Source organism: Anopheles nili, chromosome 3 (genome assembly GCF_943737925.1).
Source record: "Anopheles nili chromosome 3, idAnoNiliSN_F5_01, whole genome shotgun sequence".
Classification (NCBI taxonomy): domain Eukaryota; kingdom Metazoa; phylum Arthropoda; class Insecta; order Diptera; family Culicidae; genus Anopheles; species Anopheles nili.
Window position 1 is genome coordinate 9,777,313 of NC_071292.1, and position 15,457 is coordinate 9,792,769.

The window sequence follows — 15,457 nt, forward strand, 5'->3', positions numbered from 1 at the left end:
ATCTGCCCGGAAAGGGCCGCAACCGGGCGAGCGGAAGTGAATCGGTGAATTTATTTCGAGAGTGAACAGCACCAGACCCGTCGTCACTCGGGCAGGCGTTTTTTTGGCAGGGTGTCCGCTGCGTTCGTTTCACGCGGTCTCGGCAGTAGTGCGGCTGAGCCAGTTCTGTGCTGCCGGTGCAGAGATAAGTGCGATTTCTCAAGCCGTTCAGCGATCGTCGCCTGTACCTCGGGTCTAGGACCGGCACGTCGGGAGGCTGAGAGAGAAGGACTGTTGGCCCTCTCCAAAAAGGAAGTGTTTCAATTGCCCGTTATCGCTCCGGAACACCGGAAACCGTGTCAGTGACGAACCATCTTCCGTAACTGCTTCAAAACAAAAACACCACACACACACACTATGACTGCTACACCGTCCAGCTCGGCCGTGCGCGCCCTATCCCTGGAGTACAAAAGCCTGCAGGAGGAACCGGTCGAGGGTTTCCGCGTGAAGCTGCTGAACGAGGACAATCTGTTCGAGTGGGAGGTGGCCATCTTCGGACCGCCGGATACGCTCTACCAGGGTGGCTACTTCAAGGTGAGGCTCTCATGCGGGAAAGTGGGCTATGACACGTGTTTAACAATTTGTTGTGTTTGAAATCCGAGCGCCGGAAGTATGACGCAAAAACTAACTCAACTAATCGAAAGCCAGCTACTACACACGCCCTAGGTTAGCGAGCTAGGGAGCGATAGAGAGAGAGAGAGAGAGAGAGAGAGAGAGAGAGAACGATCGAAAGATCGCTAATGGTTTGTCGTGCCCTTTTCAAACTATTGCGATCACCGGCGCGACACCTGGGTGGCATTGAGCCGTCTAATGCATTTCATCGCAAGGTGAACGTTTTGCTGTGAGCACATTGTGAAGATCGTAAAAACCCCGCTTTCGGTGACCCGTGACTCTTTCTCACGATCACCAGCTGTGTGGTGCAATCATGTTGGCTGTCTCCCTTCAAAGGATTTCCAACGATTGATCACCACCACTGCGTGTCCTTGCGCATCGAGGCTGGGGACGATATCATCGAGCGACAGGAAATGATTTTTACAATCTACGTTCCAGCTCGCGCTCGCTCACACGTGAGAAGAACTTTCCAAAAAAGGGAAACATTTAGCGCACCGCGGCTACACAAAGGCGGCCCGCTTACGATGGATACGGTTGGCCTTCCATCCTGCCGTACGGATGCCACCACAAACAATGCAATGTTTCCTGCATCGCGAGTTACGTCCGAGTTGCCCGATCGAACTTGTGATGATCGCCGTGCGAACGCGAATAATCGCACACGATCGCGTGCGTGAGTGAGCGAGTCGATCGGTGCTGTTGAATTTGCCCTGTCTGGCCCACCAAGAAACCTTGGCGTACGGTGCGTTGCGTTGCTGAAGTCGTTTAACTTTCCCCCCACCACCACCGAAACATGGCCTAGGGCTGGCTCTTTCTAGCGTCTTTACGGTATTGCTTCTTCACAGCTTGTGTAATGCGCCTACCACCGTGTGCACGCACGTACGGTTGTTATGTTGCTGTTGCCTGAGGCTGACGGTTTCGGGGGAGCAGCTTTTCCTGCCAGCTCCTGACGCAACGCATAAATTCATGCCATATTTTCCATTACTCGTCGGGTTGGGCATGGGTTGCAGCCGTAAAGCAGCTTTCAACTGCTCGTTTAATAATTGCATGCACCGTTTGTTGGCTTATTGATTTCTGGTAAAGAATCTTTACGTTAGATTAGATGTACCTTTTTTCCGGTATGAGTAGTGCCTTCTGCTACACTAGCACATCAATTTCCCGGTCACATTTTTCTTCGGGATATATTTTTAAAACACCCGATGGCTGCTGCGATCAAACGATCGATCGATCGTGTGAGCTGTTGTACTATCGCCACCGGCATGAATGCACCTGTCTCATCAGCTGTATTTGTGTGCCAATGTGAAGTATCGTGCATGAACAACCCTGTCTCCCTTGGGCACATATAAGCAGCTTGTTGCATGTACAACAACGTCATCGAAGCATCGTGATGATAACGTTCTGCGATGGCGGTCACTGGCGGAAGTGTCACATTTTAAATCGCACACATTGCCAACATCGCCCCGATTACCTTTTCCTAGAAACGTTAGAAACGACAACCTAACCGACCGATAGACATAAGATAGTTGTAAATTCGACGACGGTTCCCTGGGGTGGTTCAGCTTGCAATTGGCAGGTCACCTAGAGCATGCTTCCTGCCCACGAGCCAACGTAGCACGAGAGCCCGTAAAAAAGGGCCTATTTTTAGAGCGTTAATTGATTATTCTGGTCGTTTTTTTATTCGTTTTTTTGCTCCCCCATCGAAACCTCGAATCATGTAGTGTGTGTGTGTGTATGCAAGGACAGATAGGGCTTCCTCCATCGTTCCTAACGACCGTTGTTCCATCTCGCCACCTATAACCGCGATTGCACCTCCCATGTATCCGGGGACTCCAGTTTTGATAGCTTTTTTTCTTTTGCCTGTACAGCGATAATCGACAATAATCGATCGCTCGAGCGACTATATTTAAAGTGCGCCTATCGCGAGCCGAGAGTCGCTACGGTTATCTGTACGCGTTGATGCAAGCCGATGCATCCGATGCATCGCATCGGACGGTCGTTAATTGAGTCACACAAAACCCGGTTAAGGTCTGTGTCAGATGTTCGAACCTGAATGGGACATTATTCTATGCCTGTGTTCGATCGCTCCTGGCCAAGGTCTGGTCAGTCATCACAGCAGAATGTGTTTCGATTGTGAATTGGGGTTTGTGGAACGGCTCACATAAGATAAGGCGTAGGTTCAGCATTCGTCATACAAATTTTGAAGGAAGAATGGATGCCATATTGGAAAGAAGGGGCATTTACATTCCACGTGTGTCGCTTCCACGGCCACTAGCTGCCCTGCTGCGCTTTGATGCTGTGTTTTGTTTTCACCGTCTGCGAGACGTTTGTTCGACCTACATACGCGCCTTTTTCCCGGAACCGGACTGTGGGTGCATTTTTAATGCACCAGTTTTCACTCTCCCGATGCTTCTGGGAAACCCCCACGATGCTCAAAGGGCACAAGAGTACACGTGGCGCATCATTGTAGCCGTTCGCAAGAAATCGTTGCAGCAATGGGGCGAGAAATCAAGATGCACACGGTGCACAGTGACTATTGTTTATCAAGCAAAAATGTGCCCCCATGCAGTTCTTGCACTGGATGCTCATTTCGTATGCATGTTGGCGAGGGGTTTTTTTTCGCGCTATCATCATCATGCACCGATTGCGCACGTCATTCCGTACGGCGAGCTCTGGCTCGGGGTTTGCAAGATCCGCACGTGCGAAGCTTACGGGGCAAACATATACAAACAGCGCAATCGCGCCCTTGCGAGGGCTCACTATCTTCACGGTGAGGGCCAGATTGACACTGCGGTGTTGCCTTATTTTTTTCTTGTTTCTGTTGCATCGGACAGCTGTTTTGCAATGTCACAAAACGACACAACCAGAGGCGAAGAGAGGCTCGAATCGAATGTTTCACTAACCTTCAGTTTCTCGGGCTTTTTTTTCTCCGTTTCAGGCGCACATGAAATTTCCTCCCGATTATCCGTACTCTCCTCCGTCGATACGATTTCTAACAAAAGTCTGGCACCCGAACGTCTACGAGGTAAGTGTGTGATAGCAATTAAACACGTCCCACTCCGAAGGATACTAATTAACCAACGCTTTTTTTTCTCTCTACCCCATCGGCAATAGAACGGTGATCTCTGCATATCGATTCTACACCCACCGGTCGATGATCCGCAGAGTGGTGAGCTGCCGTGCGAACGATGGAACCCAACGCAGAACGTGCGAACCATCCTGCTGTCCGTGATTTCCTTGCTCAACGAACCGAACACCTACTCGCCAGCGAACGTCGACGCATCCGTCATGTATCGGCGATGGCGAGATTCGCACGGCAAGGACAATGAGTATCCAAACATAATTAGGTGGGTAGCGGAAGGGCGAGTCTCGCGCGCGAAATCGGAACTTATCGCAACGTGTAACATTTCGTGTTGTCCATTTTTAGACGACAAGCGCAGGCTGCCAAGGCTGAAGCCGAGAAGGAAGGCATCATTGTACCGCTCACGCTCGAAGAGTACTGTATCAAATCGAAAACGAAACCCAGCGGACAGGAACCACAGGTAAGGCGCATCCGTGTGAGGTCATTTTAATGAATTCCATTTGGGGAAAAGACGCTATAACGTAACATCAACTTCTGTTCAATGAAAGGCCGCTGGAACGCGTTGCGTTTTTTTGTTGTTCTTGCCATGGAATATTCATTACCTATCGTGCACTCTGTCTCTGGACAACTAATTATACGACCGCCGTGTATGCAGTTCATAAGCATTCGTTGACAACGGTCACGTCGATTGTAAATTGTGATAATCAATCAAAAGGACATTCAATTAGTTAGACATGCAACTGCATTTGTGATCCCACTGAACTACCTTTTGCATATTTATCACGCATTGCGTACAAAAAACCACAAACAGGTGCACGAACAGGTACTTGTCGATGTACTGACTTTCTTTCCAACGAGGGGGTGTTTTGGTTTTTCCTGCGTCCGGCAAGGCCGTATGCCAGTTGCATTAGCAATTGGTGTGCATTTAAAAAGGTGCTTTTTAGTTCTTGTGCGTGTTTGTTGTCTTGGGGTTTGACTCCTGATTTAACCTTGGGGTATGTCGTGGTCACTTCAAGTTCAAGTGTACTGCGATTTCGATTCACTTAGGTTAGCGTTATCCTTTCGCATCACCTCAGTTCGCTTCCTGGTGATCTATTATCGACCCCATACCGAAATAGTGCACATGCAATGTTCGTAGCACGGTTTCTTCTCCGTTTGATGCTCAAGTTCAAGGATGTGACCGAAAGTTGTTTGTGCTGTCGTCTCCACATATTTACACGAACCAGCTCTAAGTGTGATTGATTCGCGGCTCTGTTTACATTTCAGCCCATAGTTCCTTGTGGCTTCCGTACCGTGGTTTGTTAGCCTCGCTTGTCCCGGCTGTATCACGTTACGGCCAGTGGGGCCGCAAATTTTGCAACATTGTCCTCGACGGTTGGCTAGACGGCTAACCGCCGGCAACTAGGCACCACCACCGTGCACGCGATGTAAGACGGAGATCGGTTTACAAATAAATCATTGGGCAAATAATAACTCAACTGTTTATTGGAAATCGAATCGCGTACATCGTTATTATACTTTCGGCTTTACATAATCTTTCTCCCGGCCGCTCACGCGTCTTCGAGGAGCGCGATGAAGTCACGGGGCGTGAGTAAGGTGGCCTCGAGTGGACAGTGCCGGGTCCGGTAGTCAGTCTAGTCTTCTTCGCTCCGTCGGGAGCCTATGAATGGGCCCAGACATGTTTACACGGTATCAATATCCACAGAGCGAAGCGTTTCTAAAAACCAAACTGCAAAGATCGATGGTGAGGTGGTGTGGCTTTCGTTACTCGATACTTCTCGGGAACAAACCCATCAGCACGCGGGAAACCGAACTGCACTCGCAGGAATGCGGGGGCAATTTAGGTCTTATACTGCTGCTTTTTTTTGCTTAAAAACCCTACCATCGCGGGAATTTTCCCCGAGGTCCGTGAGAAAACGGGTGCGGAGTTTCGCACGCTTAGAACCTCGCCTGCGCCGTTTCGTGAAGTTGCTGCTACGGCGCGAATTAAAATGAACGACCCGTGCGCGGCAGAGGATGCTCGTCGTTGGCGACGGCTGGCCAATAACAATAACCATTTCCTCGTCTAGGAACGGCAGCATCGCGAGGGCCCCATCATGGTGGCCTGAAGATGGCGTTCGTCCCCACCGGAGTTGAGAGGTGGTGTTAATTTTGGGCGTGAAAGCACGAACTGCGGTTGTAAAGCATCAACTTTTGCACGTTTTCTCTTTGTTAGACGGTTTCCCATGGGTAGAGACCATGAACTTGCTTCTTTCTACCGATGCACACGAGTTCTTTTCCGCCCATTGGCATGATTTCCAATGCCCGTGCTGTGGATGCTGTCAGTGAAATGAAAATTGGCAAAGAATTTTTTGTTGCTATCGCTTCTGCAGGCTCCTTCCGGCGTTGTCTGGGTGTCTGCCGTCGAAGCGACGAGATTGTCTATCGATTAACGATAGAGCGCGGTCACATATTGAACAAACCGATTACGTCAAATGGTCCAATTGGCGACTGAAACGTGGCTCAATGCGAACGTTTTCGGGTATCAAAATGACACTCGGATGCTGCAGGAACAAAGTGAAACAGCTGCTGGTTCCTTTTCCTCTTTTCAGTGACGTCGTAACGAGCGCTAAGGAAATAATCTAAAACGATATTTCTTTCGTAGTTTTGGCGTTAACGTGTGGTTTTTTGTTTGGCTTCTTTAAAATCCAAAATCATCACCAACCACATCCATTCATCCATCCTTTAGCGTTCCATATTTTTTTAGTTGTTTTTGCAACTTTCGTTCGCTTTGCCCCCGTTTGTGAAGGGATAATAAATCTGCCACGCTACTTTACGAATCATAATCATAGCCCGAAGCAGCCATTTAGGGATGAGTGAGAAAGATCGTTCTTCCTTACGATTCGCGATTCGTTGCCTGTCCTGCTGTTTTTAACCCCTTTGAACTCGGGCCGAGATTCTGCCACAAACTTTGGAAAATTGGAACACACTGCATTTATATGGTGCGTTATGCATTATGTTGCATCACTGTATTGCCCGCCCGCCAGAGCAGTGCCTGGCGTCGTTAAGGCCAAACAGCTAATCCATCCTGTCTTCACCGCTAATTTTGATCCGTCGTGGTGAGTTTTCTCACCCTCTCACTCTCTCTCTTGCTCTCCTTTTTCGCATTTCTTACGTTCCATTTGGATCCTTACATCTCCGGTCTCGGTGGAGGAGCTCGCAAAGGTTGCAGTTTTTGTGGTCGTTTTGCTCGCACTTTTTGTGTTGCGCGATCACTGAAGGTTGCCAGACGATGCCGGCTATAAATCCAGTTTGCGGAGTACTCGACGTACGGACTCGTGAGAATAACGAGAGATCCAAAGGCTGCACACACCGAGGTGTGGTAGTGGAGGCGATGGGCGAGCGCGTGAATAATGGCCGTATATTTATATTAATTATAGAAATAAGTTTCTTGAAAAATACTCCAGCACCACCGTACGTCGTACAGCTTCTGATCAGCTTTCAAAGGGAAGGGTTTCCTCTGCTTGTGGAATGAACGACTGGATAGAGTAACGCGAAGAGAGAGCACTAATATGATTCCTTTCCACACTCACATCACTCGATGTGCTTGCTATTTCCCCCGTGCCGTTGGATTTCGTAATGATTGTGGGATTTTATTCGAATGTTGTTAAGAAATGCCCTCTCAAGTTGTCCTCTTAACGTACACTTTTGTTGCATGGCCAGCGAATGCAACGCCCAACAATTGTAGTGCGTAAGGACACCCTTACGATAAAGGAGCAAGTTTCCAGGACAGTTGGTCCGGAAGCCATAAAATTGGCGCAAAATGATTCATACTCCTGAACCTGGGACGTGTAATATGTTGGTCCCCTTGTCCCCTGCCGTATCGTAGCAGGAGTGGGTATTTACCGATGTCGCCTAAGCCGGCAAGATTTACCGATTTGCTATTGAACGGCGGAATCGAACCCACCACCATCATTGCGGCCCATTGTCATATTCGCTGGAATCAATCTCATTCTGCTTACGAAGTTTTCGTCATAAATTACGCTATCGTAAACTCTTCGCCCTTCCCCCGGCCAGCCTGTATGTGTGTACTCTTCACCCCCGCCGCTCAGGAAAAAGGATCCTAGTAGGGGTTTTGTAAATCGTAAATCGGAGAACCAACCATCGGAGTTCTCGGATGCTGTGTTGTGTTGTGTGTTGTGAGAACAACCCGCCCTGATCCGGAGGTCCTCCACACATTCGTGTATGGTGCTCTCTGCGTTGGCAGAAACTGCAAATGAGTCCCAAAGGGATTAGGGAAGACGGGCGGCCGGCATGGTGTGCCATTCGGTTTCGCCGCGCTTCCTCGCAAGGCGTTATACAAATAGCTACACATTTATTAGTGCCCACTCCAGTGCGGGCTACGCCGTAAATGGCCGCCGCCTCGTAGTAGGATGGCCTGGTGCCTGAGGGAAGAGAGGGGGGATTACCCGGTTGCAACGACGAGGACGAAAGGAAAATATTATGGCTTGCATTTTCACGCATCATATGTCACAGGCGTATTACCACCTTTCTTTCGGTCCGCGTGCCCACGTCCCAGTGGCGTCGTCTTTGTCCCCCATTTTTTGTTTGTTTGTTTGTTACGAACGCTCCACCAAACGCGAGGCCAATGGACCCAACTTCCTGGCAGCGATTTCTTCAGATGTCACGAAAAGAAACGGAACCAAATTCCCCTTTTTCTCGCGTAACGACGAGCGAGAGTTGGTAGGAAATATGTCCACTCATTAGGAAAATGATCTGAACTGAAGCCGTGCTGTGAAGCAGGCACTTGTGCTCTAGGGGATAAAGTTTTGTTGGCCAACCTTCTTCCGGCGGGGATGGCTTTGCTGCTCGAGAGTAATTTACAGATCGGAATCACTAACGTGCCCGTTCGATTGGCGTGTTTTCTTCCACAATCCGTACTTCCAGCTCGATATGACCGATTTCTACGACGATGACTACGATCTCGATACGGAGGACGATGACAACGCATCGGTGGAATCGTACGCGGACGGTGACGACAGTGGTAATGGCGAATCCTAACGAGGCTCACATCAACCGGCAGCACCAGCGAACTAGCGCGGCTCGGGCGGCGTGGCCCAACACACATACACACACATCCATACACCACACACCCACAGAATCCCAAGGACACGAGCGACAACCAACTGATGTAGCTGTGGGAGGTGATGAGCGCAGGAAGGATGTGCGAAGGACCCGAAATTTTTGCATGAAACCCACGAGCGCGCGCCGCGTGAGCGCGAGATTTGCTCGTTTCCGACGTCGGCGTGGATTGTGTATTTTTGTTTTTTTTTCTTGATATTGTTTCTATTGGAAAGCGCGAAGGAAAGGAGCAAACTTTTCCGGCAGCTAACCGCCGGAAGTAGTTCTGCCGTTTCGTCGCCAGTTTTTCCCACCCTTTTTCTGATACAAATGCTTGATACGAAATGTTCGAAACGCTTGCGAGCGCCTAATTGAATTCACCGGCGGATCCGGTTGTGTGGTGTCCCTGGGGCTCGCCACCGAAGCAAGTGTTATGTCCGTCGAAGAAGGAAACCCACGCGCCACGATGCCGTTCGCGTAGGTAATGGTGAATGTTTTAAAGTAACGACGCGAGCTCCTTACGATGGGAGGTGGATAAAACGCGTAAGAAGCCTGATCGGGGAAGGAGCAGCACAGAACAGCATAATAAGTGAGCAAGATGGGGCGCGGCTTATGTAAACAAATATGCAGTAAAATTATTTTTATTCATTTCGTTACATTAGATATTGCGCGTATTTAGTATTCGAAAAAAAAAGCAAAATAAATGTTTATACTTTCTCAATTTTTTTTTGTACACACGCAGGGCTTTTGTTTTTAATCATTATTTTATAGATTCAATGTGGCGCGCGATCGGCACGTTAGTAGATACAGGATAGAAAAAGAAAAGAAGCAACAAAAAAATCTAGGGAGAGCTATGCAATATGAAATCGATATATATAAAGCGAGCGCGAATCGAAGCTGATCATAAGGAATCTTAAGAGTAATTAATTGCGTTCAATTAATCACTACCCGTGGGGTGTGCGTAAAGGTAGCGATTACACTGCGATACGAACACAACGGGCTCTCGTGATTGGGGAGTAAAGTAAGAGAGTAGCCCGGTAGGGAAAGGATTGTCGTTTTTTTTGTCGCAAATATCTCAGATCTAAGCGTCAGACATGTACACGACTCGGCGCCCCGCAGATAGATATGTATATGTAAAGGAAGTTGCACCCGTTGCTGCAGGTGGAGCAAATTTTAGAATCGGAAAGGACTGTATTTACGCTTCGAAGATGCTTCTCATTTCGGCAGCGAAGTAATAAAAAAATTGCGCGCGAGAAACTGTAAGAACAAGCCGAAACAGATTGGGAACGCGTGGAAAAGAAACCTGATACTGGTTAATGTTTGAGGAGTAAAAGGATCGTTTGTTCGATGCAGCGATGGCACGCCCCGGGGTTGATGAAGGGATCTCGAACCCCTGGCCGATGCAGGGAGTTCGTTAGGCTGTAGATTATGATGAGCCAAGCTGCGCCAAAATCACTAAGCAAACCACGAGAGACCCGGTCAGCTTTGTGGGCACGATATAAGACGCTGGAACCAACGTATTATTACTGATATAATAAAAATCGTATGTCATTTTTTTAAACAAGTTCAGTGCAAATCAACCAACAACTGGACGAGAAATGGAACTGTGCTTGTGCGCATATGCTTGTCCGTGGCCAACGAAAAAAAAAAAGCAAAAATTAGACAAACTAAACAAGGGCTTGACCAACACGCAACCCTGGTTTATACAATGCGCTGCAAAAAGAAACAATCTTAAGCACGGAACGTGTTCGTATACGTTTTTTTTTTTAATTTTTTCAATTTAACTCCTCTGGGGCTTCAGTTTCTTGCCGCAAAACAAGCTGTAGGTGTCTATCATTTCCCATTGGCACTGAAATGTAAATATAATAAGGCGACACTAAATTTGGGAGTATTTATGCATTATTTGATACTTTCTATACAAAAAAATATGGATGATTTTGACGGACGGGCACCAAAAGCAACCCATGATCTTGCATCCGAATGTTTCAAGGATATCTACGATTGGGCTTCTCTTTGATGCTAGTACTAACCCTTATGAAACACACCCGTTACGGTAGAATGAAGCAACAAAAAAATAGGAACCTTTGCTTTTTGTGGGTGGAAGGTTTTTGTTCTTTTCCGTTCAAGAAATTTAATCGACAAATGTGGTTTCTTTTACTGAGAATCATAATACAGCTACAGGGTGCCAAACCGCGTACGCATTGAGCAGGTCATACACATAATGTTTGGTCACATTGGTCGCCGCGACGGGAGTGTCCTTCACGAGGCGGTGGCGCATTATCGTAGGGGTAACTTTTAAGTATTACTTTGGCGCAAATCCGAACAACAGAGAACCCAACCGCCGAAGAGCGCGGGTTGGAGGTATTAAAATCGAACCGATTTATACGAGCTAGCACGGTTGAGGCAGAAACAAAAAATAAAACAACGTAGAAGCAATATACAGACAAGAACAAAAAAAACATAAATCCGAGGTTGATTAAACGTTGCTTGCGTTGGGTTCCGTCGTTTGCTCTCACGCGTCTGCGAGCGACGAAAATGTTGAGTGCGAACGAGTGCGTAAAAATAAACGGGAGTAAAATGAAATCGTAGAGTTTGTTGTAAAAGCAAGCAAAAAAAAATAGCCAACCAATGATCGTCGTAACAACAAAAAAAACCCTGGATGCAGTTGCAAGCATTGCGCCACCTAAAATGCAACTAGTTTACAAATAGCGGGCTCATCGGCAAAGAATTGTTTCATAGTGACGGATGGATAGGTGGATTATTTAGAGACATAGATAATATAAGACATTACAAAAAAAATCACGAAAAAAAAGAGTAATGTGTTTTATTTTTGCTGACAGAAACGGAAAACTAAACTTCCCCCTTCGCTTTAGCAGGCATCATTATGTGCTTTTTTTCGTACATAACTATTAATTAAAAGCTATTTTCAGTAATCATCTACCGAATGAACAGCATGGTGCTAACGATGAGCATCCGAAAATTCCCCGCATGATTGATCCTTATACGAAATTTAAAAAATTGCATTAATTCAAACGAAGAAAGGACAGAAAAAAATGTGTCTGCCCGGTCTGATTGGGAGGAAAAAAGGCCCCGGAAGTCAATCGACGTTGCTGCAACGAGTAAACAAACACAAACTCACCCCCTCACGCTCTTTCGCATCTGCACTCCGGCCATGCTGCTTTATTAACTTTAACCCAAAAGTACACCGAAATTCAAAGGCACACCGCCAACTCACCAGCATCAGCGGCAATCGGCCTTTACCAACCTCCAAAGAAGGGCCGCACAGGGCCAGGGTGCATCTGGCTCGACCGGCAGGGTTGCTAGAAAGGGCCGCGTTAACAGACGCACAGCGGAATACGCGTGGGTGGGAAAAGTGCACCCCCGGGATGGAATCGGATCGATACTGGGTGGCGGTATGGGCAGCCCGCTTTTCCTCAACCTTTGACGGTGAGACGGTTTTTTTTTTCTCTCCTTTCCTTCCTTTTAATGGGAAATCTGGAACGATCTTCCCTGTGCGCGATAATGGATTCGGGAATGCTTCAAAGAAAACCCCAAAGGGGGACAGAGTGCATCCATCGCTCTTGGGTTGGAATTTAACGGTGCAAGTCGCTTTAATTTTGAATCAGTAATTAACGCCTTTCACAGTTTTGCCAGAACAGTTCACGCTTAATGTGCCCCAATGGAAAAACTGTAAAGGGATTAAGCTCAACAAAACCTTTCCAAACCCGCCAAAAAAAGCACACGAATCCGTCAATCCGATAATTTTCAGTCATGCTAAACGCCGGCCGAGGTGCAACAAATGCATAAAAATCAAGCCCCACTGGCTCTCGTCGCTAAGCGGTGTCGATTTCGGTGTACGATTTTGAACGCCAAAATCGCCCCATTTCAATTCGCTAGTAACAAGAGATCATGCGTCGAGGAGGTTGCGTGTACCAGCTGGACTAACACACACTAGTTTTCGGGGTTTTCGCTCCTAATGTTATCAGTACATATCGTCGATCTTTCTGGCGCATGATAATTAGCATCCCATCTCTTTTGTTATCGATCGCATTCTAAGCACACTGTAGCAACTTATTGAGCGTTGCACCTTGCTGGTCATAATTCGTTCGCAGAATTTTGCCTGTCATAACAAATTGTCTGACTGCATACATTAAATGCTTTTTTGATACAAAACAAGACAGCAAACGGTGTGTGATAATTTTGCATTATTTCAACAGCCGCTCCCCATATCATCGAACATCTTTTTATCACAAAACTATATGAAAATAGCAGGATGATTAAACATGGTGTCCATCTAGCACGCATCATTCCATAGTGCAAGCAATGTCACCTCCTACGCTCGCCTGGTACAAAATATAGTAGCTTGGTCCTTGTTGCGCTCACGTGCTACTTCCTTTATCCGAAATAGTAATCTTTAAGCCCATGGCACACGTTTTTTATCAGCAGTGCCAAATCTGGCGTTGTTGGGCGTGGTTATGGCGCAGTGGATGTATGTATCGAAATCCATCTGGTACACGCAACCTCCTCGACGCATGTTCTCTCGTTACTAGCGAATTGAAATTTGGCGATTTTGGCGTTCAAAATCCGTCCTCGAAATCCTTCCGATTAGCAGCGTGCGACACGTGGTGGCTTATCGATAGAATTTTGTGAAGTCCTCTTGCGCAATAACCACGCGCAACGACACCAAATTTGGCACTGCTGATAAAAAACGTGCGCCATGGGCTTACAGATTACTATTTCGGATATCGAGAGCAGCACGTGAGCGCAACAAGGACCAAGCTACTATATTTCGTACCAGGCGAGCGTAGAAGGTGACATTGATTGCACTATGGAATGATGCGTGCTAGATGGACACCATGTTTCATCATCCCGCTATTTTCATATAGTTTTGTGATAAAAAGATGTTCGATGATATGGGGAGCGGCTGTTTAACTAACGCAAAATTAACACACACCGTTTGCTGTCTAGTTGTGTATCAAAAAAGCATTTAATGTACACAGTCAGACAATTTGTTATGACAGGCAAAATTCTGCGACCGAATTATGACCAGCAAGGTACAACGCTCAATAAGTTGCTACAGTGTGCTTAGAATGCGATCGATAGCAAAAGAGATGGGATGCTGATTATCATGCGCCAGAAAGATCGACGATATGTACTGATAACAGAAGGAGGGGAAATCCATTAAATTTGGTAACCCTTGGGTGACAAGTGATGTTCGGATCGACATCCAGCTGGTACATGCAACCTCCTCGACGCATGATCTCTTGTTACTAGCGAATTGAAATTTGGCGATTTTGGCGTTCAAAATACGACGCCGAATCGAACCGCTTAGCGACGAGCGTGGGCTTGATTTTTGTGCATTTGTTGCATGCAAGCGTGTATCTACTGAATTGACCGAGCAGAATTGAGGTTGGGTAGTTTTGATTGAACTTTATTATTCCTTATTTGCCTTGTGCACTGTTATTTCTTCATTTTTTATGAGCATGCATTGATTCTCCATGCATATATGAGTTGCGATTTTTTACTTTAATGTTTAAATCGTTAAATTCTTAAAAATTACTACTATTTTAAGGTGGAAGGATATGCCCACCAGCCATGGACTTTGCGAAATTATAGAATATGAATGAATAAATTATGTATTTATGAATTAGAAATTTAGTTTTGGAAACAATACGGCCAGGTCGTCATTAAAATATAAAAAAATGAACTTTTTGACTCAAGTCTCGAGTGTGCAAAGTTTGTTGTTCATGCAGAAGCAAGGGCGGTAAGAAGCTACGCAATGCAACTAAATATTATTATAAGATTCTGAATAGAACTCCTTGCTGCAGGCAAAAGAAAACTAGGATGAAATTTAATCTATGTTATATCTAAGAAAGGATTCATTGATACTGAAAACAAGGAAGCAGTTTTCAACTAATTTTTTCAAACACTGAACCAATTATCCGTTTTCAGCATAAACCTCGTTTTAATGCACTTTAATCGATTGTCTCGCCCATCTCACAGCCTATTGGCGGGTCTTCATTAAACGTTCTCTGTTTAAGCAACATCCCAGCAGTTGCCTAATGACACAACAGCTACGTCAGCGTCACCTACAGGGTCTCCTTCCTCCCACACCCCTTACAGCCCACCACCCCCTTTTTGGGTGCACGCACAGACACGGGTGACCTTTCACCGTCAGGCGAAGATGCAATCGATCTATTGATCGATCGATCGGCAGGATAAACACACCGACACGGTGGTGGTGAAAATTAGGTGATCATATGGCTAACCCGCGTGCCGGCGAATCCACCATTTGTTTACATCCAAAGTCCGTGGCACCAACAAAAACCCTTCGAAACGAGCGGGGTAGCCCCCAAACAGATAAACCACATTAATCTCCATTACTCAGCACTTGAAACCAATCGGGAACGGCCAACGCCGGTCTGGGCCGGGGTGCTTTTCCAGCTCTGCCGTTGGTTGTTGGTTTTTCGCTCTTTTCTCGGTATCCGCCACCGGGCGGGCGCTGTGTGGGTGTTTAAAATAGAGCGCCCTCTCTCGCGCGCAACCCTCACAAAACTGACGAAAGTTGTTTATTGCGGATGGGAAAAAGGGAAAAACGAACGCTCGGTGCACCGAGCGAAAACGGCCAAG

At 46.9% G+C, this 15,457-nt stretch overlaps 1 protein-coding gene across 1 annotated transcript; it reads left to right on the forward strand.

The window, feature by feature from the left end:
* The first annotated feature begins 205 nt into the window (after positions 1-205).
* LOC128725813 (ubiquitin-conjugating enzyme E2 R2) lies at positions 206-11,619 on the forward strand. Its single transcript, XM_053819584.1, has 5 exons — positions 206-573; positions 3,584-3,670; positions 3,760-3,992; positions 4,073-4,187; positions 8,654-11,619. The coding sequence occupies exons 1-5, from the start codon at positions 397-399 to the stop codon at positions 8,765-8,767; spliced, it is 726 nt and encodes a 241-aa protein (XP_053675559.1). The 5' UTR covers positions 206-396; the 3' UTR covers positions 8,768-11,619.
* The last annotated feature ends 3,838 nt before the right edge of the window (positions 11,620-15,457 follow it).

Bases quoted from the DNA above. Each gene is read 5' to 3' on its own strand.
- LOC128725813 (XM_053819584.1), top strand. From the start codon at position 397: ATGACTGCTACACCGTCCAGCTCGGCCGTGCGCGCCCTATCCCTGGAG. The intron at 3,671-3,759 runs GTAAGTGTGTGA...CATCGGCAATAG, and splicing joins GGCACCCGAACGTCTACGAG to AACGGTGATCTCTGCATATC. The intron at 4,188-8,653 runs GTAAGGCGCATC...CCGTACTTCCAG, and splicing joins CCAGCGGACAGGAACCACAG to CTCGATATGACCGATTTCTA.